The sequence below is a fragment of the Cynocephalus volans genome, chromosome 7 (assembly GCF_027409185.1).
Source record: "Cynocephalus volans isolate mCynVol1 chromosome 7, mCynVol1.pri, whole genome shotgun sequence".
In the NCBI taxonomy this organism is placed as follows: Eukaryota; Metazoa; Chordata; class Mammalia; order Dermoptera; family Cynocephalidae; genus Cynocephalus; species Cynocephalus volans.
This window is the reverse complement of record NC_084466.1, coordinates 61,030,561-61,056,965: the sequence shown is the minus strand read 5'-3', so window position 1 is coordinate 61,056,965 and position 26,405 is coordinate 61,030,561. Positions and strand designations below refer to the sequence as shown.

The 26,405-nt window shown below is 34.1% G+C and overlaps 1 protein-coding gene across 1 annotated transcript in view; it reads right to left on the bottom strand.

Annotated features, from left to right (window-relative positions):
* Positions 1 to 26,405, bottom strand: part of DNAJC15 (DnaJ heat shock protein family (Hsp40) member C15) — an 89,143-nt gene that overhangs the window by 22,679 nt on the left and 40,059 nt on the right. Inside the window, exon 5 of the mRNA XM_063102900.1 lies at positions 21,715 to 21,785. Within this exon, the coding sequence (XP_062958970.1) occupies positions 21,715 to 21,785 (71 nt within the window). The remainder of the gene's footprint in view (positions 1 to 21,714; positions 21,786 to 26,405) is intronic.

The window sequence follows — 26,405 nt, the reverse complement described above, 5'->3', positions numbered from 1 at the left end:
AGCTCTATTTACAATAGCCAAGATTTGCAAGCAAACTAAGTGTCCATCAACAGATGACTGGATAAGGACAATGTGGTATATAATATACCATGGAATACTGCTCTGTCATAAAAAGAATGAAATTCCTCCATTCACAACAACATGGATGAGCTTGGAGAAACTTATGTTCAGTGAAATAAGCCAAGTATAACAGGAAAAATACTGCATGTCCTCACTCATAAGTGAGAGCTAAGAGAGAAAGAAGGAAGGAAAGAAAGACCACAGTGGTACATTGGACTTGCAGAGAGAAAGAGCATACCTAGGGTTGTAGAGTAGGGTGGGGGGAGGGGAAGGGAGAAGGAAATCAGGGATTCATTTGGTGGAGGACACAGGGAATAATTGCAATTTGTGGTATTGGCATGCTGATAGTACTGATCTGGACATCACATCTTGGGCACATATGGTGATGGTCAGCTTTATACCCCATGAAAATTCATAACCAATAAAAATAAAATTAAAAAATTTTTTAAATTTTAAAAAGAGATACTTAGTTTCTTGCACTATGTCTAAACCACTGCTAACAATGGTCTGTTAATGAAAAACATAAAACTCAAAAAAAAAAAAGAAAAGAAAAAAAAAGCAATTGAAGAGTATGCAAGCTAAAGAACACAGAGAAAAAAAGAACAGAGCCTCAAAGAAATATATGGGACATCAGTAATCACACCAATATATGTGTAATGGGAGTACCAGAAGTACAGGAGAGAAAGTAGAAGAAAAAATATTTAAAGAAATAATAGCTGAAAACTTCCCAAGTTTATTGAAAAACAATAACCTATATATCCAAGAAGCTCAACAAACTCCAAGTAGGATAAATACAAAGACACCTAAAAACACACACATCATAGTAAAAATGCTTGAATGTCAAAGACAAGGAGAAAACCTTGATAGAAAAACAAAAACAAAAAAACCTATGTGTCACTTATAAAGAAACCTCTTATAATACTAACATCTGACTTAGCAAAAACAGTGGTGGCCAGAAGCAGTAGGATAACATATTCAAAGTCTTCAAAGAAAAAAACTGTTAACCAAGAATCTTATATCCAGCAAAGCTGTCATTCAGAAATGAAGGTGAAATAAAGACTATCCAGATAAACAAATACTGAGAGAATTTGTTGCCAGCAGGCCCACTGAAGAGGAAATACTAAAGGAAGTTCTTCAGGCTGAAAGCAAGTGGCCCCAGACAGTAATACAAACTCACATACATAAAGGTAACTATGTAATTACACAAGACAGTATAAATGCATATTTTTTTCTTTCTTAAATGCTTGAGAAAGCAATTGTATAAAATAACATGTATAGATCTACATGCAAAGGAAGTAAAATCATCACCTCATAATGCTGACTGTAGCATAATAGACAAGATATGGAAACGATATATATGAGGGTACTTCAAAAAGTTCGTGGAAAAATAGAATTAAAGGAAAAGAAGAATCTTTCCCTGAACTTTTTTTTCATCCACATATATATATGTATAGACAGACAAATGGATAAAGAAATTGTGGTGTGTATATATATATATATATATATACACAATGGAATATTATTCAGCCTTAAAAAAGGAGATCCCACTGTTTGCAATAATATGGACGAAACCAGTAAGCCAGACACAGAAAGCAAAGTATTTCATGATCTCACTTATATAAGGAATCTAAAATAAAACACACAAAGAAACTTGAATACATAGAGAAAGAGAATAGAACGATGGTTAGGAGAGGTACAGATCAGGGAAAAATGGGAAGATGTAAGTCGATGGGTACAGAGTTGTAGTTATTTGGATGAATAAATCTAGAGATCTAATGTACAACATGAGGACTATAATTAAAACTGTATTACATACTAGTAATTTGCCAAGAGAGCAGATTTTTGGTACTCTTACTACTAAATAACTAAATAAATAATTGAAAGGTAATTATATGAGATGATAGGTATGTTAATTTGCATGGCTGCAGTAGTCACTGTGCATATTTCAAGATAAGTATATCAAAACATCACGTTGAATACCTTAAATATATACAATAAAAAATGTATAGAATGTATTGTGGGGCCTATAACATACAGAAATATATGTGTAATATATTTGCAAATAACAGCACAAAGGAGGTGAGTGGGAGCGAATGTGTAACGAGCTAAGGAAATAACAGATGGTAAAGTCATAACTCTTACAATGTACTGTTGGGTTTTTAACATTAATATATGTAATATGTATAATAATAATACCACAAAAAAAGGGGAAAGGAAATAGAGCTATACAGAAGCAATGTTTTTATACAGTACTGCAATTAAACTAGTATAAATCTGAAGCTGACTTGGATAAGTTTAAGATGTATATGATAAGCCCTAGAGCAACCACTTAAAAAAAAAAAGCACCATAAGATATATAGAAAACAAAAGTAAATTGGCAGAGTTAAATCCAACTATATCAATAATAGCATTAAATGTGAATACATAAAACAATCCATTCAAAAGGCACAGGTTGTTAGATTGGATTAAAAATACTGACCCACGGGCCGAGCCCGTGGCGCACTCAGGAGAGTGCGGCGCTGGGAGCGCGACGACGCTCCTGCCGCGGGTTTGGATCCTATATAAGAATGGCCGGTGCACTCACTGGCTGAGTACTGGTCACAAAAAAGACAAAAAAAAAAAAAAAAAAAAAAATACTGACCCAACTATGTGTTGTCTACAGGAGACATACTTTAGATTTTAAGACAAATATATTGTCAGTAAAAGAATGGTAAAAGATACATCCTGACAACAACAACCACAGGAAGGCTAGAATGGGTATGCTAATGAGACAAAATAAACTTTGAAACAAAAAATGTTACTGGAGACAAAAAAGGATATTTTATAATAAGAGTCATCCATCTGTAATATACAACAATTGTAAACCTCCTTGTATAAGCACCTATAACACAGCACCAAAATATAACAGAAGTAAACAGAAGAAAAAACTAACAGAAATTAAGGGGGAAATAGATAATTCTACAAGTTAATGCTCCACTTTCAATAATGGATAAAACAATCACACAGAAGATCAACATGAAAACAGAAGACTTGAAGAACACTATAAACCAACTAGACCTAACAGACATCTACGGAACACTCTACCCAATAACAGAATATACATTTTTCTCAAATGCACACAGAACATTTTCTAGGATAGACTACATGCTAGACTATAAAACAAACCTCATAAATTGAAAAGGATAGAAATAAGACATTAAGCTCTCCAACCACAATGGAATGGAATTAGAAATCAATAACAAGAAAAATTTTGATAAACTCACAAACGTGGAATTAAACAAACTGCTCTTGAACATAAATGGGTCAAAGAAGAAATCAAAAGGGAAACTGGAAAATACTTGAGATAAATGAAAATGAAGATACACATCCAAAACTTATGGCACACAACACAGCAATGCTTACATAGAAATGTGTAGCTGTAAATACCTATGCTAAAAAAGAGCAAATCAATAACCTAAACTTCAACCTAAGACACTGAAAAAAGAACAGCAAATTAAACTTAAAGCAAGCAGAAGGAAATAATAAAGATTAGAGTAGAAATTAGTGACACAGAAAATAGAAAAATAAAATCAATGAATAAAAAAGCTGACTCTTTGACAAGATCAACAAAATGAACAGACCTTTAGCTCATGTGACTAAGAAAAAAGAAAGCATACTCAAATTGTTAGAACCAGAAATGAAGGAGGTAACATTACTATCAACGTTACAGAAATAAAAAGGATTAGAAAGGAACACTATGGACAATTGTATGCCAACAAATTAGATAATTTACATAAAATGCACAAATTCCTAAAAAGACACAACTACAAATACTGGCCCAAGAAGAAAAAGACAATCTGAATAGACCTACACCAAGTGAAGAGACTGAATCAGTAATCAAAAAGCTGCCCACAAAGAAGAGCCTAGGCTTTAATGGCTTATAGAAGAGGAGGGACACTTACTCATTTTATGAGGACTATATTATCTTCATACCAAAACCAGACAAAGATATCACAAGAAAGAAGACTACAGATCAATATTTCTTATGAATATGGATGCAAAAAAATTCAACAAGATACTAGCAAACCAGATCTAGCAACATACAAAAACAATTATACACCATGAATAAGTGAGATTTATTCCAGGGTGCAAGGTTAGTTTAACAGCCCAAACTCAATTAATGTAATCAATTATATTAACAGAATAAAAACAAAAATCATATAATGATCAAACTGATGCAGAAGCAGCATTTGACAAAATCCAACATCCTTTCAAGATAAAAGCACTCAACAAACTAGGAATAGAAGGGAGTTCTACAAATTTTGGTATATTGAGTCCCAACCTGATAAAGTGCATCTACAAAAAAAACACTGCAAGTATCATACTTAATGGGAAAAGACTGGATGTATGCTTTTCCCTAAGATCAGAAACAAGACAAAGATTTGGTGTGTTCTAACCAAATCTATTCAACATTGCACTGGAGGTTCAAGCAAGGATATTAGATAAGAAAAATAAACAAAAGGCATTCAAACTGGAAAGCAAGACATAAAACTACCTCTATACATAGATGACATGATTTTATACATATAGAAAATCCTAAGAAATCCATTAAAAACTATTAGAATAAATGAGTTCAGCAAGTTTATAGAATACCAGATCACTATACAAATACCAACTGTATTCCTATACACTTGCAACGAACCTGAAATGAAATTAAGAAAATAATTCCATTCACAATGGCATCAAAAATAACAAAATAGGAATACATTTAGCAAAAGAAGTGCAAAACTTATACTCTGCAAACTACAAAACATTTTTTGTTTGTTTTTCATTTCTCTACTCCCAAATCTGGAAACAGAGTTTCTTTATTTTTTTATTTTAATTTATCAATATACAATATAGTTGATTTTCGTGTCTCTTTACCAATTTGCAAACTACAAAACATTGTTGAAAGAAATTAAGGAAGATCTAAGTAAATGGGAAAGCATCCCATGCCTATGGATCAGAAGACTTAATGTTGTTAAAATGGCAATACTCCCCAAACAGGCTTACACATTCAATGCAACCCCTATCAAAAGTCCCAGCTGACTTCCTGGTAGAAATTGACAAGCTGACTCTAAAATTCATATGGAATTGCATGGGACCCAGAACAGCCAAAACAATCTTACAAAAGAAGAATAAAGTAGAATAACTCACACACCACAATATTAAAGCTTCTACAAATCAAATCATAATCAAGACAGTGTGGTACTGGTACAAAGATAGACATACAGATCAATGGGACAGAAGTGAGAACTGGAAGACAGGTATAAGGTTTCTTTTTGAGCTTATAAAAATCCTGTCTCCTTAATCTACACAATAAAGCTCTTTCTTCTCACACACACACAAAAAAAGTTCTGAAATTGTGTTCATCTAAATGGATGAATTTAACTGTATGGTATGTGAACTATATTTCACAAAAGCATTTTTTTAAAAAATCACATAGAGACAGGAGGATTTGCAGAGTACTTTGAGTCTGATTCACTTTATCAGATCGTTAGTCACAAAAATCTTGAGTTGGAAGGTCTTAAAGGATTCCTCTTACCCAATAAATGAAAACCACCTATGACTCAACCCCAAGAAGCTGTTCTCCAGCAGTGTTCAATCTCACATTACTTTCACTGCCCCTACTTGAACATCAATTTCTCCACTGCTGTAGCTCCAGTGGCTAGAACAGCATCAGCTCACAGTAGGCCTCAATAATTACTAGTTGACTGATGTCTTGTGAAGAGAAATTAAGATAGCTCCAACTAGAATAATTTTCCTTAAGAGGTCAAATTTTCACTGCTTATAGTTTCTTCTCAACGAACATAATTCTGCCCTCATAAAGGCACAGAAAAGGGACTTCACACATACATGACACATTTTAAGTATTTGGTATGGCATAAATCCCCTGTAAATTTCTCAGTATAGCAAGTTTTTTTGTTCTTTAAAAAAATTTCTCAGTATAGCAAGTTTTTTTGTTCTTTGGCCAAAAACCTAGGATTCAATATTCCTTATTTTTACTTATCCTGATCCATAGCTATGTTGACTTTACCTTCAAAATATATCCTGAATTAGACCATTTTTTACCTTCTTCACTACAATGACCCTAGTCTAAATCAATATTTTCTCTTGGACTACTACAGTTTTCTCTGCTAATTTCCTTGCTTCCACTTTTTACTCCCTATTTTCTCCACTGCTTCCAAAGTAGTATTCCTAATATTTTAAATCATGTAATATCATTCCCAAAACATAAAAATAAAATCTGAAGTTCTTAGTCTGGCTTGCAAGCCACTCCATTATCTGGCCTTGGATTCCCCTCCAATAATACTTCCTACCACTCCCCACTTTGCCTGCTCCAACTGACCTCCTTCTAATTCCAGAAACAGTATATTCTCATTTCAGGACCTAGGCACTTGGTGTTTCTTCATTTTTGCTTGATTTTCCCCCTCAGGTCTCTACTGAAATATCATCTCCTTACAGAAAACTTCTAAGATACTGTAAGTAAAAGTACAACTGCCTCCCCTCCAGCTGTGCTTTATTTTTCTTCAAAGCACTTAATGTCATGGTATCAAGGGACATTTTCTATATCAGCCTTTTCTGCATAACAAACCACTCCAAAACCTAGTGGCTAAAAAGAACCTATGCATTTGGTGCACAGGTTTTGTTTTGTTTTGTTTTCTCACTATTCTGTGGATTGGCTGGTGGTTCTTCTGAGCTGGGTCAGGTCTGTTAGAGCAGGACGATCAAGGACGGCTTCACTGGAACCTCAGCAGCCTGGTCTCCTTCACAAGGTGGTCTTGTGGTTCTAAGAGGCTAACAGCTGAGGCGGCAGTGCTTCTTGTGGCCTTGGCTCAGAACTTACACAATGTCACTTCTACTACATTTTCCTGGTCAAAGCAAGTGACAAGGCCAGCCTGAACACAAAGGGTGGGAAAACAGATTTCACTTCTTGACGAGAGGAGCTACGAAGAATGGGTGGCCGTTTTTAACCTACGTAATTATCTTTCTACTATTTATCTCTCCCAGTGGCATATAAAATCCATGAAGGCAAGGTCTTTGGGTATCTTGTTCAGTGTCTAGTGCATTATCTGGCTAACATTAAATACTCTAAAAATGTTTCGTCTCCAGACTTCTCACAATCTTGTTTGATTTCCCCTGAATACTAGTTTATCAGTGTCCTTCAAAATCTGGCTACCAGAAATAGACACAAAATTCTAGATAAGATCTAAGCGCCTAGCTCAGTTGGGTAAATAAATAAAAGTTTCTTTTTTTTTCCATTCATCTGTTGATGGGGGTTTTCCATCACTCGGCCATTGTGAATAGTGTTGTGACGAACGTTGGGAGTGCAGGTGTCTTTTTTGACATATTGATTTCATTTCCTTTGGGTATATACCTAGTAGTGGGAGAGCTGGGTAATAAGATAGATTTAGTTATAGTTCTCTGAGGAACCTCTACACTGTTTTCCACAACGGGTGTACAAATTTACATTCTCGCCAACAATGTAGGAGGGTTCCCTTTTCACTTCATCCTCACCAGCATTTGCTATTTTGTCTTGTTGATAATAGCCATTCTAACAGGTGAGATGATATTTCAACGTTGTTTTAATTTGCATTTCCCTGATGATTAATGATTTTAAGCATTTTTTTCATGTGCTTGTTGGCCATTTGTATGTCTTATTTTCAGATATGTCTATTCAGATTCTTTGCCCAGTTTTTAATTGGGTTATTTGTTTTTTTGCTGTTGAGTTGTTTGAGTTCCTTCTGTACTCTGGATATTAGCCCCTTGTCAGATGTGTAGTTTGCAAACACTTTCTCCCATTCTGTAGGTTGTCTCTTCACTTTGTTGATAGTGTTCCTTGCTGTGCAAAAGTTTTTTAGTTTGAATAGTCCATTTGTGTATTTTTGTCTTAGTTGCCTGTGTCTCTGTAGTCTTGATAAAAAAAAAAAGCACTGCCCACTCCCATTTAGCATTTACCCTATGTCTTCTAGTAGTTTCATGGTTTCAGGTCTTAAATTTCTATCTTTAATCCATTTTGAGTTAATTTTTTGTGTTTGGTGAGAGATAGGGGTCTAGTTTCAATCCTCTGCTTGTGGATATCCAGTTTTCCCAGCACCATTTATTGAAGAGGTTGTCCTTTCCCCTCTGTATAATTCTTGGTGTTTGTGTCAAAAATCGGTTGGCTGTAAGTGCATGGGCTTGTTTCTGGGTGCTCTATTCTGTTCCATTGCTCTATTTGTCCATTTTTATGCCATTACCATGCTGTTTGGGTTACTATGGCTTTAGAGTAAATTTTGAAGTCAGGAAGTGTGATGCCTCCAACTTTGTTCATTTTGTTCAAGATTGCTTTAGCTATATGGGTTATTGCATGGTTCCATACAAATTTTAAAATCATTTTTTTCCATTTCTGTGAAGAATGTCATTGGTATTTTGATAGGGATTGCACTGAATGTATAGATTGCTTTGGGTAATATGGATGTTTTGATGATGTTAATTTTTCCAACCCACGAACATGGGATATTTTTCCATTTATTAGTGTCCTGTTCAATTTTTTTCATCAATGTTTTACAGTTTTCATTATAAAGGTCTTTCACCTCCTGGGTTAAATTTACTCCTAGATATTCCATTTTTTGGTAGCTATTATGGATGGAATTACATTCTTGATTTCTTCTTCAGCTATTGCATTATTGGCAAATAGGAAGGCTACTGATTTTTATGTGTTGATTTTGTATCCTGTCGCTTACTGAATTCATTTATTAGTTCTAGGAATTTTTTGGTGGAGTCTGTAGGGTTTTCTATGCACAGAATCATGTCATCTAAGATAGGGATTGTTTGACTTCTTCCTGTCCGATTTGGACGCCCTTTGTTGCTTTTTCTTGCCTTATGGTGCTGGTATAACTTCCAGTACTATGTTGAATAAGAGTGGGGAAAGTGGGCATACTTGTCTTGTTCCAGATCTTAGAGGAAAAGCCTCCAATTTTTGTCCATTCACTATGATATCAGCTGTAGGTTTGTTGTATATGGCCTTTATTGTGTTGATGGATGTTCCTTCTATACCTAGTTTGTTGGGTGTTGGATTTTATCAAATGCTTTTTCTGCATCTATTGAAATGATCATATGTTTTTTTCCTTCATTCTGTTTATGTTTTTGTATCACATTTATTGACTTGTGTATGTTGAACCATCCTTGTATCCCTAAGATGAATTCCACTTGATCATGGTGAATAATCTTTTAAATGTGTTGTTGGATTCTGTTTGCTAGTAATTTGTTGAGGATCTTCATATCTGTGTGCATTAGGGATATTGGTCTCTAGTTTTCTTTGTCTGTTGTGACTTTTTCCAGTTTTGGTACAAGGTTAATATTGGCCTCATAGAATGAGTTTGGAAGTATTCCCTCCTCCTCAATTTTTTAAAAGAGTTTGAGAAGAATTGGCATTAGTTCTTCTTTAAAGGTTTGGGAAAATTTGGCAATAAAGCCACCTGGGTCCTGGGATTTTCTTTGTTGGGAGACTATTTATTACTGTTTCAATATCATTAGTTGTTATTAGTCTATTTAGGTTTTCTTCATGATTCAACCTTGTCAGTCATACGTGTCCAGGAATTTATCCATTTCTTCTAGGTTTTTCAGCTTGTTCACATATAGCTGTTCATAGTAGTTTCTTAGGAGCCTTTGTATTTCTGTGGCATCAGCTGTAATGTCTCCTTTTTCATTTCTGATTTTATTGGAGTTTTCTGGTTTTTTCTTCATTAATCTAGTGAAAGGTTTACCGATTTTGTTTACCTTTTCAAAAAAACAATTTCTGTTTCATCAATCTTTTGCATTTTTTAAAAAATCTCTAATTCATTTATTTCTACTCTTATCTTTGTTGTTCCTCTCCTACTGATTTGGAGTTTGGTTTGTTCTTGTTTATCCAGGTCCTTGAGGTATGTTAGGTTAATTAAAGACTTTCTTCTTTTTTGATGAAGGTATTCTTTGCTATAAACTTCCCTCTTAGAACTGATTTTGCTGTATCTCATAGGTTTTGGTATGTTGTATTTTCATTTTCATTTCTTTCCAGGAATTTTTTAATTTCCTGTTTGGTTTCCTCTTTGACCCTTTCATTGTTTAGGCACATGTTGTTTAATTTCCATGTATTTGTATGGTTTCTAGTGTCTCTTTAGTTGTGGATTTCTAGTTTTATTCCATTGGGGTTGGACACTGTAGTTGATATGATTTCAATTTTTTAAAATTTGCTTTGGCTTATTTTGTGACCTAACATACAGTCTATTCTAGAAACCACTTGCTACTGAGAAGGATGTGTATTCTGCAGCTGTTGAATGAAATGTTCTATGTATTGGCCTACCACAGAGATTAATTCTGATATTTCCTGGTTAAATTTTCTGTCTGGATGATCTATCCTGTGCTGGTAGTGGTGTGTTAAGTCCCCTGCAACTATTGTGTTGGAGTCTATTTCTCTTGTTAGGTCATTAGTAATTGCTTTATATAACCTGGTGCTCCAGAATTGAGTGCATATATATTTAGAATTGTTATGTCCTCCTGTTGAATTGTTACCTTTATCATTATATAATGACCTTTCTTACCTTTTTTTGGTTTCCTTGGCTTGAAGTCTATTTTATCTGATATAATTATAGCTACTCCTGCTCTATTTTGGTTTCCATTTCCATGAAATATCTTTTTCCACCCCTTCACTTTCAGTCCGTGTCTTTACAGGTAATGTGAGTTTCTTGTAGGAAGAATATTATTGGTTCCTGTTTTTATAATCCATTCAGCCACTCTGTGTCTTTTAACTGGGACATTTAATCCATTTACATTTAGAATTATTATTGATATATGGGGACTTGTTACTGTCATTTTGCTACTTTTTTTCTAGTTGTTTTATTGATCCTTTTTTTTTTTTTCACATCTTACTGTCTTCCTTTGTGATTGAGTGGTTTTCCCTAGGACTGTATTTTGATTTCTCGCTATTATTTTTAGTATGTCTCATAAGTTTTTGTGTTATGGTTACCATGAGGCTTACAAAAAACATGTAAGTTATAACATTATAGTTATCTCAGATTATTTTACACTATTAACAACTTAACTTCAATATCTAAGAAGAAAGAATCAAAGCCAACTCTATGCTTTGGTGTCATTCCCACCACTTTTTGACATTTTCTTATTTCAAGTTACATCTTTTAATATTGCCTATCTCTTATAAAGCTGTTGTGTTTGTTGTTGTCTTGTTAGGTTTGTCCTTCAGTCTTCATACTAAGGATGTAAGCAGTGTATTCACCACACTTTATGACACTGAAGTATTCTGAGATTGTCTGTGAACATACTTTACTAATGAGTACTGCACTTTAAAATGTTTTATGCCGCTCCTTAGCACTGTCTTCTTTCAGACCGAAGAACTCCATTTAGCATTTCTCGTAAGGCAGGTCTAGTTCTCGTGTATTCCCTTAGCTTTTGTTTGTCTGGCAAAGACTATTTCTCCTTCATATTTGAAGGTTAGTTTTGCTGGATAAGGAATTCTTGGCTGACAGTCTTTTTTTCTCAGGACTCTGAATACATCATACCATTCTCTTCTGGCCTTTAGGGTTTCTACTGAGAAATCCACTGAGATTCGTATATGGGCTCCATTGAATATTATGTGTTTCTTTTGTGCTTTCAGTATCTTTGTCTTTGGTTTTTGATAATTTGATTGTGATGTGTCTTGGGGTGCTCTTCCTTGGATTGAATTTGATTGGCAACCTCTGAGTTTTCTATACCTGGATGCTGTCATCTTTCTGTATACTTAGGAAATTTTGAGCCATTATTTTCTTGAATATGCTTTCTACATCTATTCCTTTTCCTCTCCTTTGGGTATGCCAATTATGCAGAGGTTATTTCGCTTCAGGAAGTCCATATTTTCTGTATTTGTTTCATTTTTTTCTCATTCTTTTTTCTTTTTGCTCCTATGATTTGATAATTTCATATGTTTTATCTTTGAGCTCACTGATTCTTTCCTCTGTTTGATTAAGTCTGTTGTTGGAGCTTTCTATTAAGTTTTTCAGTTCAGTTAATGTATTCTTTATTTCTAGAATTTCCATTTTTTTAATTGATTCAGTCCCTTTGTCAAGTTTCTCAGTGTGCTCCTGGATTGTTTCCCAGATAACATTTAATTTTCTATCTGTATGTTCCTGAGACTCCCTGAACATCCTTTGAGAGTTATTCTATATTCTCTGTCCAACATTTCATGTATCTGCTGTTCCTCTGGGTCCACTGCTGGTGTTTCGTTTACTTTTAATGGTGTCATATTTCTCATTCTTTCTTGATCTTTGTGTATTTACATTAATACCTGGGCATTTGAGGAGACTGCTACCCCTTCCAGGTTTTATAGGTGTTCTTTGGGGTTGTTAGACCTTTACTGGTTGCTCTCAGAGCTCTACCTCTGTTTTTGGTTATGACAGAGAAGCTTGTTAGAGACCAGTGCTCACACTCAAAACAACTAAAAAGGCTGGACAAAATTAAAAACAGAAATGAAACAACAACAACAAAAACAACCCATCTGTTTATTACTGTTGTACACAAACAGCTAAAGAAACTAGGCCTTGATGGTCCAAACATTCTGAAAGGGGAGGAAACTCGAGAAGTAAGATGACATTCTGAAACTGTTTTTCTCCCTAGGGTATTTGCTGATGCTTAGTGTGGCGCAAGAAGTTAAAAGTATGGACAAAGGACCCAGAAAGGCTGTTGCTGAGGGGGCAGGGCTTCTTGCAATCTCATAAGCTGGAAAGATAAAAACTGCGGACTCAAAGGTTTAGGATCCCACTGACAAAGGTAGGTTTTAAAAGGGAGCCTGACATATGGCCTGGTTTTCCCTTTAAATATATACCAAATTCTGAACTTGCAGAGAACAGAAGGCTAAGAAGCAAAGCAGTTTATGAAAAAAGCAGAAAGCTTCTGAAAAGCACAAATTTTTAGAAGTTTCAAAATGCTAAGGAAACAGTGATTAGAGATCAGAACTTGCCAGGTGGAGAGCCCCCAATGATTGCCCATGGACCTCAGTTGGAACTATTAGAGCAATGGTTCTTAAACATCAGTGTCCATCAGAATCATCTGGAGGGCTTGGTAAAACACATACTGCTGGGCCCAACCCCAGAGCTTCTGATTCAGTAGGTCTAGGGTAGGGCCCAAGAGTTTGCATTTCTAAGTTCCCAGGGGAAGCTGCTGCCAGTCTGGGAACTGCATCTTCAGAAATACTGTTATAATGAAATGTGTCAACATTTGGATGATCTGTAACTCTCAGTGAAACAATATTTTCCAAATGACCAATGAATAATATTACAAAATCATACATAAGTAAAAAAAAAATTAATTCAAAGTGCAAGACAGACCAATGGATATTAATTGTTCATTGGTATGGTTTCAGATTCTATAATGCAACTCATCTTTAAGAACTACACTTGCCGAGTTCTGGTTCAGTAGCAATGAAGAATATCCACAATTACCTGAAAAGACAAATAAAATACTCTTTCCTTTACCAAGTACCTATCTGTGTGAAGTCATATTTTCTTCATATATTTAAACAAAACAACATATCACGAGAGAATGAATGCAGAAGCCGATAGGAGAGTAAAGGTGTTTTCCACTAAAGCCAGACATTCAAGAGAGGAGCAAAAATGTAAAGCAATGTCACTTTACTCATTATTTTTTTTTAATTTTGTGTGGAAAATACAAATTTCATAAAGATTATGTTGTTCATATTAACATATGACAAGTTTAATTTTAAAAATGAGTTAATAGATAAACATCTTAAAAACTTTCTGAGTTTTAATTTCTTGTATTTCAAGTATTGATAGAATCCACATAAACAAAGTCTTTTGGAGTCTGAGACTAGAAAGTTTGAAAACTGTTGTTTTCATACAATGCACAGCATTAAAAAAAAATTACTCTGCATACCAACAAAAGGCCTGAAAACCAAAATACAACAGAAAGAGAAGCAGAGTTGAGCTTGATATTGAAAGTATCAGACAAATACTTTGGAATCGCTATGAGTAATATAAGAAAACAGAGGAAAGACAAAAAACATAGATAAATTTTTGAAAAATTTCACAGAGAATTAGATTCATAAAAAAGAATCAACTGAAAATTTTAGAAATGAAATTAAGAACTTGATAGGTTTAAGGGCAGATTAGACAGTGTAGAAGAAAGGACAATGAACTGGAAAAAATTATTTAGAAATATCTACAAAAAAAAAAGGATGGAAATATAGGCAAGAGCATAAGAGACATGAGACACAGTAAAAAAAAGTGGAAGCCAAAAATACATGATTGGAGTTTCAGAAGAGGAGAGAGAAAAAAGAAAGGAGGCAATATTTGAAAAGACTATCAATAATGAAGCAGAATCTTCTAAAATTGATGAAAGACAGACTATTTCATAGATTCAAGGAGCTCTACAAACCACAAGCAGGATAAATGTAAAGACAACTACACCAAGTCATGTCACAGTAGAACTGCTGAAAATCAAACACAGAAACAATCTTAAAAGTGTTCCAAGTTGGGCCGAGCCCGTGGCGCAGTTGGTAGAGTGCTGCGCTGGCAGCGCGGCGACGCTCCCGCCGCGGGTTAGGATCCCATATAGGACTGACTGGTGCACTCACTGGCTGAGTGCCGGTCACGAAAAAACGACAAAAAAAGAAAAAAAAAAAAAAAAAAAAAAAAGTGTTCCAAGTCCCCAGCATTACCTGAAGAGTGGCCAAAGTAAAGTTTTAGACTGTATTAAGTCATGGAAGTATGTTGTACTCTTTAGATAATCACTAAAGAAATAGTTCTTTTAAAAATTGTATCAAGTTACAAAAGGAAAAAAGTTAAAAATTAAGATTTTCGAATGAGCCAAAGAAAAACAGAAAAAGGAATGTGAAACAGGTGAGTGAAATAGAAAACAAAAACTAACATGGTATAAGTATATTCAAATATCAGTGACAACATGGAATGTAAAAGGATTAAATACATTTAAAGTCTAAAGTTGTCAGACATTAAAAAAAAAACTACACGTTGCTTAGAAAAGAAAAACTTCAACAATAAAGATATAGAAAGGTTGAAAGTAAAAAGATGGAAAAAGATGTAGCATGTAAACATGAACCAAAAAAAAAGCTGGTATAGCTATAATTTCAAATAAAATAGACTTTATGGCAAGAAGCATTACTAGAGATAAAGAAGGCTATTTCAAAATAAGGGGCAAACCATGTGTAAGATACAACTATCATTTTAGCACAATAAGGAAAAAAAAAGAAAGAAAAGAAAAAAAAGACAATTCTAAATGAAAAAATAACTGTGATCCACAATCACAGTTACACCTCTCAATAGGTAATAGAGCAGGAAGATAAGAAATCAGTAAGGATACAGAAAATCTGAACAATAAAACCAACAAACTTTCCCTGCATATCTATAAAACTGCATCCAATAAGTGCAGAATATACATTCTGTTTAAGAGATCACAGATTACCAAAACTGACCATGTGCCAGATCCCTGAAATGAGAGTATGAATTAAGCTAGAAATCAGTACTATAAAGATAACTAGAAAATCCTCAATTGTTTGGAAATTTGGCAATACATGTCAAATAACACACAGGTCAAAGAAAAAATCATAATGGAAATTATAGTATTTTGAACTAATAGTTGAAATCAATCTGAATATCCAGTTCAAAAAATTAGAAAAATAGCAAAGAAATAAAAATAACAATTAATGGTGATGAAAATTAATTTACAAAAAGAAATTAATAAAAATTTTTTAAAATGGTACAAACTAATAAATTACTAATACTGGAAATTAAAAAGTAGCTAACACTGAAGCTACTACAAACATTAACAAGGTAATAATACACTATGAACAACTCTATGCTAATAAATCTAAAATTTTAGGTGAAATAAACAAATTCCTAAGAAAAAACTAACCAAAACCAAAATAAGGAGAAACAGAAAATCTGAAAAAGATGTGTGTCTTTTAAATAAATTGAATCTGTAATTTAAACTTTTCCAGGTGGCTTCATTGGTGAATTCTTACAAATGCTTAAAAAAGAAATGACTAATATTATATAAATGTTCAGAAAATAAAGAACGCTGCCCAATTCCTTTCAAGAGACCAGAGTACGCTGGACAGCAAAAGTTATCAATCAGCTTTTCAAAATAGCAAAATTACCAGTTAATTTTTCTCATAAACAGAGGCACATTTTTTCCCCTTTATATGGTAAGTACTACTTATACCCAGTATAGGAAATATTTGCCTACTCTGTTTTTTATATAGAAGCTTCATTGTTTGATCTTTCACATTCACTTTTGTTAAATTAAATAAGCAGGAGACCATTGGCCAGGGGTTGTCTCTGTACTTTGAGTTCCTATATAATGAACTGCAACCTAACTTAGGAGTATAACAAACAGCTGAGTTTAGCCAATCACAGGCAGTCAATTCATCATGCCATGCCCAAATAAGGCAGATGTCTAAATGCAGCCAATCACATGATTTCTCTACTTTGCTTCTGTGTCTGGCCTACAAAAGTTCACTACTCACACCGCTAGACGGAGCTCTCTGAACCCCTTCTGGTTCTGAGTGCTGCTCAATGCATGACTCCTTCATTGCTCAAATAAACAATGCTAAACTTAACATGTCTAAGATTTTTCTTTTAACAGATTATAATCCATTAAGAATTAATTTTACATATAGTGTGAAATGGGGGTCCAGATTCCTTTTTCCCATATGCATATATGGACTAATTGGTGTCACTGCCTTGAGGCATGCTAAGACACTGGCAGTTTTTACCCAACAATGTTTTATACCATCAGTGCAAATGTCAACACGGTAGAAAAAAGAAGTTATAATTTGTACACTTTTTCTGCCTATATATTACACTTCATTAAAAAGTATTCTTAAAAGTAAAAATAAATAAATTGAGAATGGGGATAAAAGAAAAATGATTTCTTAAAAGGTAAGTTGAATTACAACACATTACTGCTTAAAAGCTGACAGTATCTTCCCTATGCATTTTAGAACAAAGGTTAAATATTACACAGAATCTACAGTGTTTAATTTTTATAATGTATACCTAGTTTTCAAAATCTGGTTACTACCTCAACTCACGCTACCTCTCTTCCTGCCTATTACACTCCTATCACACTAGTTTTCTTTCAGGTTCTGAAGCACACTAAATTCTTTCCTCCCTCAGAGGTTTTGCACATGCTAGCCCCTCTACTTTTCTATCACCTTCACCCAGCTAGCTCCTTTTCATCCTTTAGCTCTCCTCAGAGAGGTCTTCCTAATCATCCCTCTCCTACATTCTATACCTCAGTCTATTACATACTTTATTGTACTTATTACAACTTGAAATAGGTTTACTTGTCTTTTGTCTGCCCCTCCATTAGAATGTATGCTCCATGAGGACAGGGATCTAGTTGTCTTGTTTCACAGTTATAGTTCCAAGATTTAGCATAATGTCTGGAACAAAGTAGACACCGAATAAATAATTTTTGAATGAATGAAAGAATAGTTACAGAATGTTTCTTATCAACCTAATGACTTTTAAAATTTTGATATGATCATTTAATGTATTATCATTAACATGAATGTATGTTATCTGTTTTACCTACAAATTTTACATGTATGCCTTTTTATCCATTTGCTTATTCATTCATTCCCTCACCCAAAACCACTTAGAGTTTATTATATGTCAGCCATATAGGTTATAAAGATGAATAAGCCATGTTCTTCACTTCTAAGGATCTGACCATTTATCAAGGAAAATCAATGCATGATAAAACAAAATGATCTCTTTACCAAAAAAACCCCTCAAATACAAAGCCTTAAATCTAATTAAAATGTTGAAATGAAGGGAAAAGAAAGATGAGCCCTCTGAAATATACAGTCTAGTACACCTATCAAAAAAGGAAATCAAAATAATTAGACATTGCTTTTTCTAAGTGAATCCATATTGACTCTTGGTGATCACGTCCTTCTTTAAATATTTACAATACATATTTTAAATATAATAAACTGTAATATATTTTTTACTGTAAAATAAATTGTAATATATTATTACTGGGGCTTCATGTCAAAATCAACTTCTTTTACAATGACAGCAATTAGGGAAAATCCATTAACTTAATTTTAACTAAAACACTACTAAAGAAGAGACTATTGCATGATTATTGATGGGGGTGTACTGAAAGTGTATAAAACTAGTTGAAAACTGGTTAAACTAGCTGAAAATATTTCTATTTCTCTATGTTAAGTTGTTTTACAAGTTGTCTTGCAGAATGTAAGCTGAACACATGCAGAGACATGAGCCCTGCCTTCCAGATGGCCTTGGGCAACACAGGAACATGAAAATCCTCCACCTGTGTAACCAAAGGACTGGATTCAGGCCCACCCAATCAGCCCTTGCCTGTGTCATATGGCCTGATTCAGGCCCAGCTAATCACCCTTGGCCTAGTCATATAATTTGAATATGAGCCAGCCAATCCCCAGTCTCTGATTCTTAAAAAACTCATTCAGGCCCTGGTTCTAGGAAACACATCTGAGCAATGCCTCCTATCTCCTTGCTGGCTGACCTCACAATAAAGCCTTTTCTTCTCACAAAAACTAGTGCCATGGTATAGGCTTCTGTGAGCATCAGGCAGTGAGCCCTTGCTTGGTAATAGTATAAATGAAAAAAGGTTGAACCTCTCCACTGCAGGAAGACAGATTTCACCTAAATGTAAGGAAGAACGTTCCCATAGTTAGAGCTGCCCAGAAATGGAGCTGCCTTGCAAAACAGGAAACTCTCCATTGCTAACAGTCTTTGAAGAGAGCTCACAGGCCATTTTCCCTAGGATTGAACAGAAAGTCCTGATTTAGGAGGCAGCATTGATTAGATCAGTACCTCTCAAACCGTAGCAAAGATGTACTTTAAAAAAAATTTCCAATCTGTACTGGGCCAATATTTTTACATAACACAAAACTATCACACATTTTACTGAAATGCTGAAATACTATAAAGGTTTCTAAATGTTTACTTTTGGTTTCTGTTTTAATTTGCTGCACGCAGAAAACAAATTGTGGACTGGCATGAATAGGCAAACTATATTTTAAGTAGCATTGGATTAAACAGCCTGTATGAAATCTCTGGAGTTCTACAGTTTTTCAAATTTACCCTTTCTATATTCATTGGGCATTAATATCAAACTACTGATTTCACAACTAACCTCTTTCTTCAGCAATTTAAGAACAGCAGTAATCTAAAAGACATCAACCTGAAAGCACTGGATCAAGGACCTGAGATTTTTTTTACTGCAATAATCTTTTATCTCACCATTTGAAATAGCAAAATTTACTTTGACCAAAACACACATGAATGCTCATTTAAAACTAGCTACAAAAAATGTATTTTCAGCCATTTCCCACACCTAAGTTTTTGGTGTCACTTTCCTTGCACAAGCTGATAATGAAATGTGTAATAAATGGTTCATCACACACTTGAAGTTCCAAATTTACCAGTTGACAGCAAAATGAAAAAAAAAGTTACTTGGGGGTAGGGTGGGGTGGGTGGGGGAACATATTCATGAATTTCAGAAGCACTGGGTACAGGATTTAAGTATTTGCAACTACCTCTAACACCCAGTGGTGACCTGGCCAAGGCAAATATGGTGAGGAATTGTAAAAAGAGGAAGCAAACTTAAGAATTGCCCATTCTAATATTTTTCTAAATATTCCCATCTTTCTCTCTCCAACAGCAATGAGATATATTTCTTTAAAATCGATTATCTTCTTCCCATTAAAAACAAAACAAAAACAATCTTCCTTCTCAAAAGATAACTTTCAGATTTATGAGCTGTCATGTCCCAACTCTGTCATACATAGCAGTTCCAATATTCCTTAATGCATTGCACTTCTATTGGAGCGGGAGTTCTTAACTGCGAGTATATGAATGGGTTTTAAGAAGGCCATGAACTCTCTGAAATGCCAAATGTTTTAAAACTTTGTATGAATGAGCAATTATATTAAAAAAATGTCCCTGGTTGTCAATATATTCTTAGAGGGTACAATAATCCAAAAAGATTTAGAGCATCTTTCTTAAATTAAAAATGTGATTGGAATGGAAACAGGGTAAAGGGTCTTCATCAACTGAATAGGCATAAAAGGTTATTACATTAAATCTCATAAACAAAAAGGTCTTTAGAAACAAATCCTTCATTTTGCAGATAATAAAACAGACATTTGGAAAGGGGATGGGACTGTTCAAGGGCACGATGCTAGCTGGAAGGCCGAGGACGCAGCAAATGCTGTCTTCCTGCTCTGCTCCCAGGTCCATTCTCTCACACCCAGCTACCCACACAGGGCCAGATGGGAGGATACTATTAGTAAGCATACTACAGTCAACAATACCAAGTCTTATAGATACACTATCTCAGAAGAAATCAAGTAATTCTTTAAACACCACTGGCTCATAAGATACACAAATATTTTCTTTATTATTAAAGGTATCTAAAAATACATATTCTCTTAGATACATTTTAGAACTTGCTTCATTGCCAGCAGGCAAAATCAACAACCTGTCAATCATCTGAAAGACATGAGTGCTTGATCCTACTGCAATCAATCAAAGAAGGGCTTTCACTTGACCTACAAGGGACAGAGGATGTTTGGGAGACAGAAGGCTCCAAAGAGACACTTAAACACGTTTCTCTAGCTCACAATGCAAAGTAAATTAGTTGAGTGGATCTTTCAGTAACTGTTGAAGCTGTTTAGAAATTTTAAGCAAAACCACTTTTCAAAGTTTATTCTCTTGTTTATTCACACTAAAAAACAGCAAGTGCAAAAACCAACAGAGATGATGTTTTAGTGAAAAGGATTTCTATAGTAAGTAATTAAGTGAGAAAGCTGAAAAAGAATGCCTTATTTTGGTATTGGTTAGGATAGACAGAAATCCAAAATTTCTTTTTAATTTTTTTCAAAATGATTAGAAAACTGAAAGTATGCAAATAAGAATCCAAGGAACTCTTCACTCTCCTCCCTGCTTTGACTTCTGAAATACAGTGCAACTCTCTACCATCTGTTATTTTAAAGCAGAAACAGTAATGAACATATGGGCTTTCTCTCTCAAGCAGCTGTAGTGTAGTTAAAGTTATAATAATTGTCTTCCTGTAAGATAAATTTACATTAAAAACCTGGCCAGTTAAAAACAAATGGCTCAGTCTCAGAGCCTTCCAGAATAAAATTAAGAAATTCAGAATCATTTATGACATATTACATCAGAGATTTAGAGGAAATCCTCTAAATCTTATGTTTTTATGTTTAAGGTTAAATAAAGATAACTCATGAGGCCCAAATCAGCTTGTACAACCGAAGAGTTGACAACTCATGTCTTCCTTGTTGACCAAGACGGTAAGAGCATCAAAGGGTTCATATACACATACATAAAACCAGTATACTAGTTTTAAGAACCAGTAACTAAGTTCGTGAAAGCTGGTAATTTAAATTCACTACCTCTGTGAGTCACTGAACTCCTATCTAAAGGCTTGTTTATTCATGAATAAAATCACAATACATGTGGCACACAAACTTCCCTCTCAGCTACATATCATTTATAATGAGTCTGATCAAAATGAAAGGAGTTCACAACATATTCTGATTCACATACTATGAAAAATAGGAATTCTACTTACCTTTATCTGGGTGATTCAAAATCATGATTCTCCTGTGAGCTGTTCTAATCTTGGCTTTGCCAGCAGATGGGCTGTAAAAAGAAATTAAAGTGCTTATAATAAATAGCGCCAAGTGCAGATTATAAATTAATGGCTTATATGGGTTTCAAGAAATTAAAAACTAATGAGAATTTCACCATCTTGTGGACAAATATAAAATTACAGCTCTTCACTCAGTTCCACTAACCATCAAATAAATCATTGATTTAATTCTGCATGTGCTTTTCGTCAGTCCTTTGTAATGGCAGTCCTTATTCTCAATCAATACAAAAAATAAAACACAATATATAGGTTAAGGGAGTCATACTCTGCAGACTATACTACTATACATTTGAAAACTTATGCTTCTAAGTTATTTGAGGGCAAGGCTATATATGTAACCGAGAAGTATTTGGATGCCAGAGCTAGACTGCTGGATATTAATTCTAGCACTGTCATTTAAGACTGGGTAAACTTGGTCAAATTTTTAACTTCCTAGTGCTTCAGTTTCCTCATTATAAAATAGGGCTAGTAACAACATATTCCTCACAGAGCAAATGTAAGAATTAAATGAGTTAATGCCTACAAAGTGCTAGAACAGTGCCTGGCAAGTACCAAGTGTTCCACAATAGTTACCTTTTATTATTATGTTTACAGGGGATCTCAAAATCCCTTATACTCATAGTTTATTTAACTTTGTTAGAAAAGCTTGGCTGTTAGAGCTATGCTATAAATAAAAATTAAAGGAGAAAGTTAAACAAACCTAAAATTATTTTGGTAAAACCTAATTTATTCAGTATTGGAAATGTTTCTCATTAGTACATTTTCCAGGCAAGGAAAAAAAAATTAACACTAACAACAAAATCCTACCTATTGCTGTACTACCTTATCTAAGCTACCTAACTTTTCTGGACCTCAAATGAGGATAATAATAGCTGACTTGAAGTAGAGTGCAGTTGTTGTGAAGTTCAAAATAATTTAATTTGTATGGATAAAACACACTGCAGTCATAAAAAATATGTATTTTTAGAGTTATTCAGATGTAGGTTCAAAATCTTGATTCCACCACTCATTAACTATACAGCATTGTCTTACTTAAACTCTCTGAGTTATAAATTTTCTCTTTGTGCAATGTGCATAATAAAACCTACCTCCTGGGCCGGACCGTGGCTCACTCGGGAGAGTGCGGTGCTGATAACACCAAGGCCCCGGGTTCGGATCCCATATACGGATGGCCGGTTCGCTCACTGTCTGAGCGTGGTGCTCACAACACCAAGTCAAGGGTTAAGATCCCCTTACCGGTCATCTTTTAAAAAAATAAATAAATAAATAAAAATAAAACGTACCTCCTAGGATTATTTTAAAGATAAATTAAATAATATAAGTAAAATGATAAGCATGACCTAGCATACAGTTAGTGTGCAAACAGTAGTTATTACAGATATAAAGGACGCTTATAAAACTGTATTAAATATTTATTACTTTTAAAAAATGGAGTATACATAACCTAATTTAACACTTCTTGAATGACTCAGAAGCATTATTACTAATATAAGTGAAATACAAAGAAACCCTCAAGATGTGCAGAGGTTTATTTGCCCTTCTACTAAATGGACCTAGCATGCTATCTACTTAAGTTCTTCTGTCCATTTTGAACAATGCCTCACTGGATTTCAATCCTTGATTCCGTTCGTGTTTCAATCTCTAGCAGTCCCTTACCGGTTAAGTAACACATCACCAAGAATGATAAAAAGTGCTAGTAACTGCTGAATAAGCACATAAAATATTCTTCCGTGAATAAAATAAGTAAGCCTTTTTATATAAAGACTTAGGGTATTCCTTTTGGTGTTTATAGAAGTCTTTTGGGAGACCATTTCGAACTTACTTTTAGGCTTGTAGGTACCTCCAGGATAGATAATCAGACATTATCTGATTACAAAGACTACTGAATTTGAGAAAGTAACTACTCAAAATTGTACCAGGGCTTCAAATACTACATTATTTAACTACCTATTAAGAAATGGAAAACACATTTCTTTGAAAAATTCTAATAAGACTTAGTTTCCTATGGCTAATACACATTTATTATCCCCTTTTCTGGTGCTCTATAGCACTTCTTTCCTTTATTAGTTATGTTTTCTAGTTGTTCTGTATATATTTCTCATGTCTCCTTAGGTAGATTCTAAATTTCTTAAAGGCCGAAGCTATAATTTGCATCTTAAAATAGTATCTAGGACTGTATATGCAATAGGTGTTTAATGCATTTTATAGCACCCTCCAAAAGGAAATGACTCTAAAAAGGTAAACTCTTTGAAAGAACAAAGTCTCAATATTAACAAACACTATCATATGAAGAATATGGTAATATAAAAAAATTTTAAGTTTAAAAAAGGGGAAAGTTTAAAAACTTTATTCCGTAAAGCTAATCAAATATGGCCCACTAGATGACAATATAAATTCAGTAAAATCCAAATTTTTGTTGTACAATTTTTTGAGAATATATGGTAAGTTGAATCTTATTCTGAATATTAATTTTAATTGGGCACATAAGACAAAGTTTGATAATCACTTCTGTCAAAATTATCCTTGAAAATCAATTACACTGGCTATAAAAAAAAGTACACATGATTTTGCACATAAAACTCCATGAAGTATTATGCTCAGCCAACCACTTAACTAGATTAAAGTAAAAATGCAAGAAAGAAAAGTTCATATGCACAAGTAGGGGCATTAAAAACATTCTGCCTTTAAGATAATAATCATCAGACTCCTATGGTGAACTTTCTGGATGAAGGAAGTATTCTTGTTTGCTTGCAGGTTTATTCCCTGTTATTGCTGTATTAGTTTCTAGAACTTTAACTACATTTTAATACATTTGTTTGTTGCTGTAAAGATTAAACAAGATGGGAGAATCCCAGCTTTTAAACTCAGTATAAAAATTAAATGTAGCTGTGAAAAATACCTCCAATATATATAATTTCACAATGAAATTGAAAATACAAGTTAGGGCTGACTGGTTAGCTCACTTGGTTAGAGCATGGTATTGGTAACACCAAGGTCAAGGGTTTGGATCCCTGTACCGGCCAGCCACAAAAAAAAAAAGTAATTTTAAATATCATGTTACTTAGCTCAGGGATTTCTAACCGTGCTCCCTGGCATGCATCTGGCTGGCAGTGGGGGAGCGGGGTGTGTGGAACTGAGTGGTGTCCCCTAACCCTGTGGCAAATGGAGCAGTTTTCAATTTCCCTGTGGCAAGTTAAAAGTTTTGGTTTCATCTTTTTTTACTGTTGGGATTTTGAATAACATTTGGTGTTAAAAAGTTCCACAGAAGTTTTTAGAAAGTTTGAAGATCACAAATTTGAATCATTTCAGACAATACCAGGTATAACAATAGTTTTCCTGGGCAACTCAGTAAAATATTTTAGGGTTTTTGTTATAGACAAGAGTTATAATGTACAAAATTAATCTTCTGCAAGGAAAAACATAGAACAAAGATTCAAATATGCATCTTAGCAAACAATCACCATTAAATGCAAGATGTAAGAATATGCAGAATCTTCCAGTAGCACACAGAGTATTTTCCTTTAACAGGGTATCAACAGGATCAACTCCATTTTGCCTTTTCCTTATTGTTATATAGTCTACATAGTTTAAGACTTAATGATCATAGAAAATGAAACCATTGCAATGTGGTTGAAGTATCTTGTCATAATCAGTACTGCTTGACTGAAAGAGTTAGAGGAAAGCAGATAAGTTTTACCTTTCCATTTATGTGTTAGGGGCATTACTTAGCTTCTGTATTTGTGATAAAGAGGAGGAGAAAGAAGCAAATATTAATTCAGTACCTGTTATTTGGTAGGCACTTACATAAAAGGTATCATCTATCATTCTTATATTATTCCAACAAGACAGAATATTATTAATCCCAATTCAAAAATGTAGAAACTGAAGTGCAGAAAAGCCAAAAAATAATTTGACCAAGATCACACAATGCAATGCCTAAGTGGCAGACTCAGGATAAGGTTCTGCTTTGCTTAGCTGACATTTATTGTGTAGTTGCTGAATGCCATGTTTTGTGTTAAGAATTTAATGTGCATTATATAATCTTCATAGCAACCCTATGCAGTAGAAACTAGTATTATTTCTATTTTACAGATGATGAAACTGAGGTGGTAGGTGGTAAAATTGGTATTCATACACAGATCCACTTCATTCATACTCAGAGTCTGTGCTCTTAACCACTGCATTTTCCTTGAGAATTTTACACAACTTCCAGTTCAACGGGATAAAACTTTATAACCATGTATCTTAAGAGAACTCAAAAATACAGTCAACTCCTAATTATCTGTCATAACAACAGAAGTGTCTTGGATGTTGTTATATGATATCCTCAAAATCTTTTGTGTTTGGTTTTATAAGGTATTTATACTCACATTTCAAGACTATGAATGGAATGTAGGGGAGGCCATTATAAGTTCAAGAAAAATACAATGTCATTCTAAGTAATATTAAACAAGGAATAGTTAGCAATACAGCTAACTAACTTCCTTAACTAGTTCCCCTGCTTAAAATCATTTCCTATTTCTATTCTCTAAAAAGGAGAGATCTCATTTTTTCTTAAATTTAAGTGAAGCAACACGCTAAATTAAGCCCCCTACCCTTTCTTGTTTTTC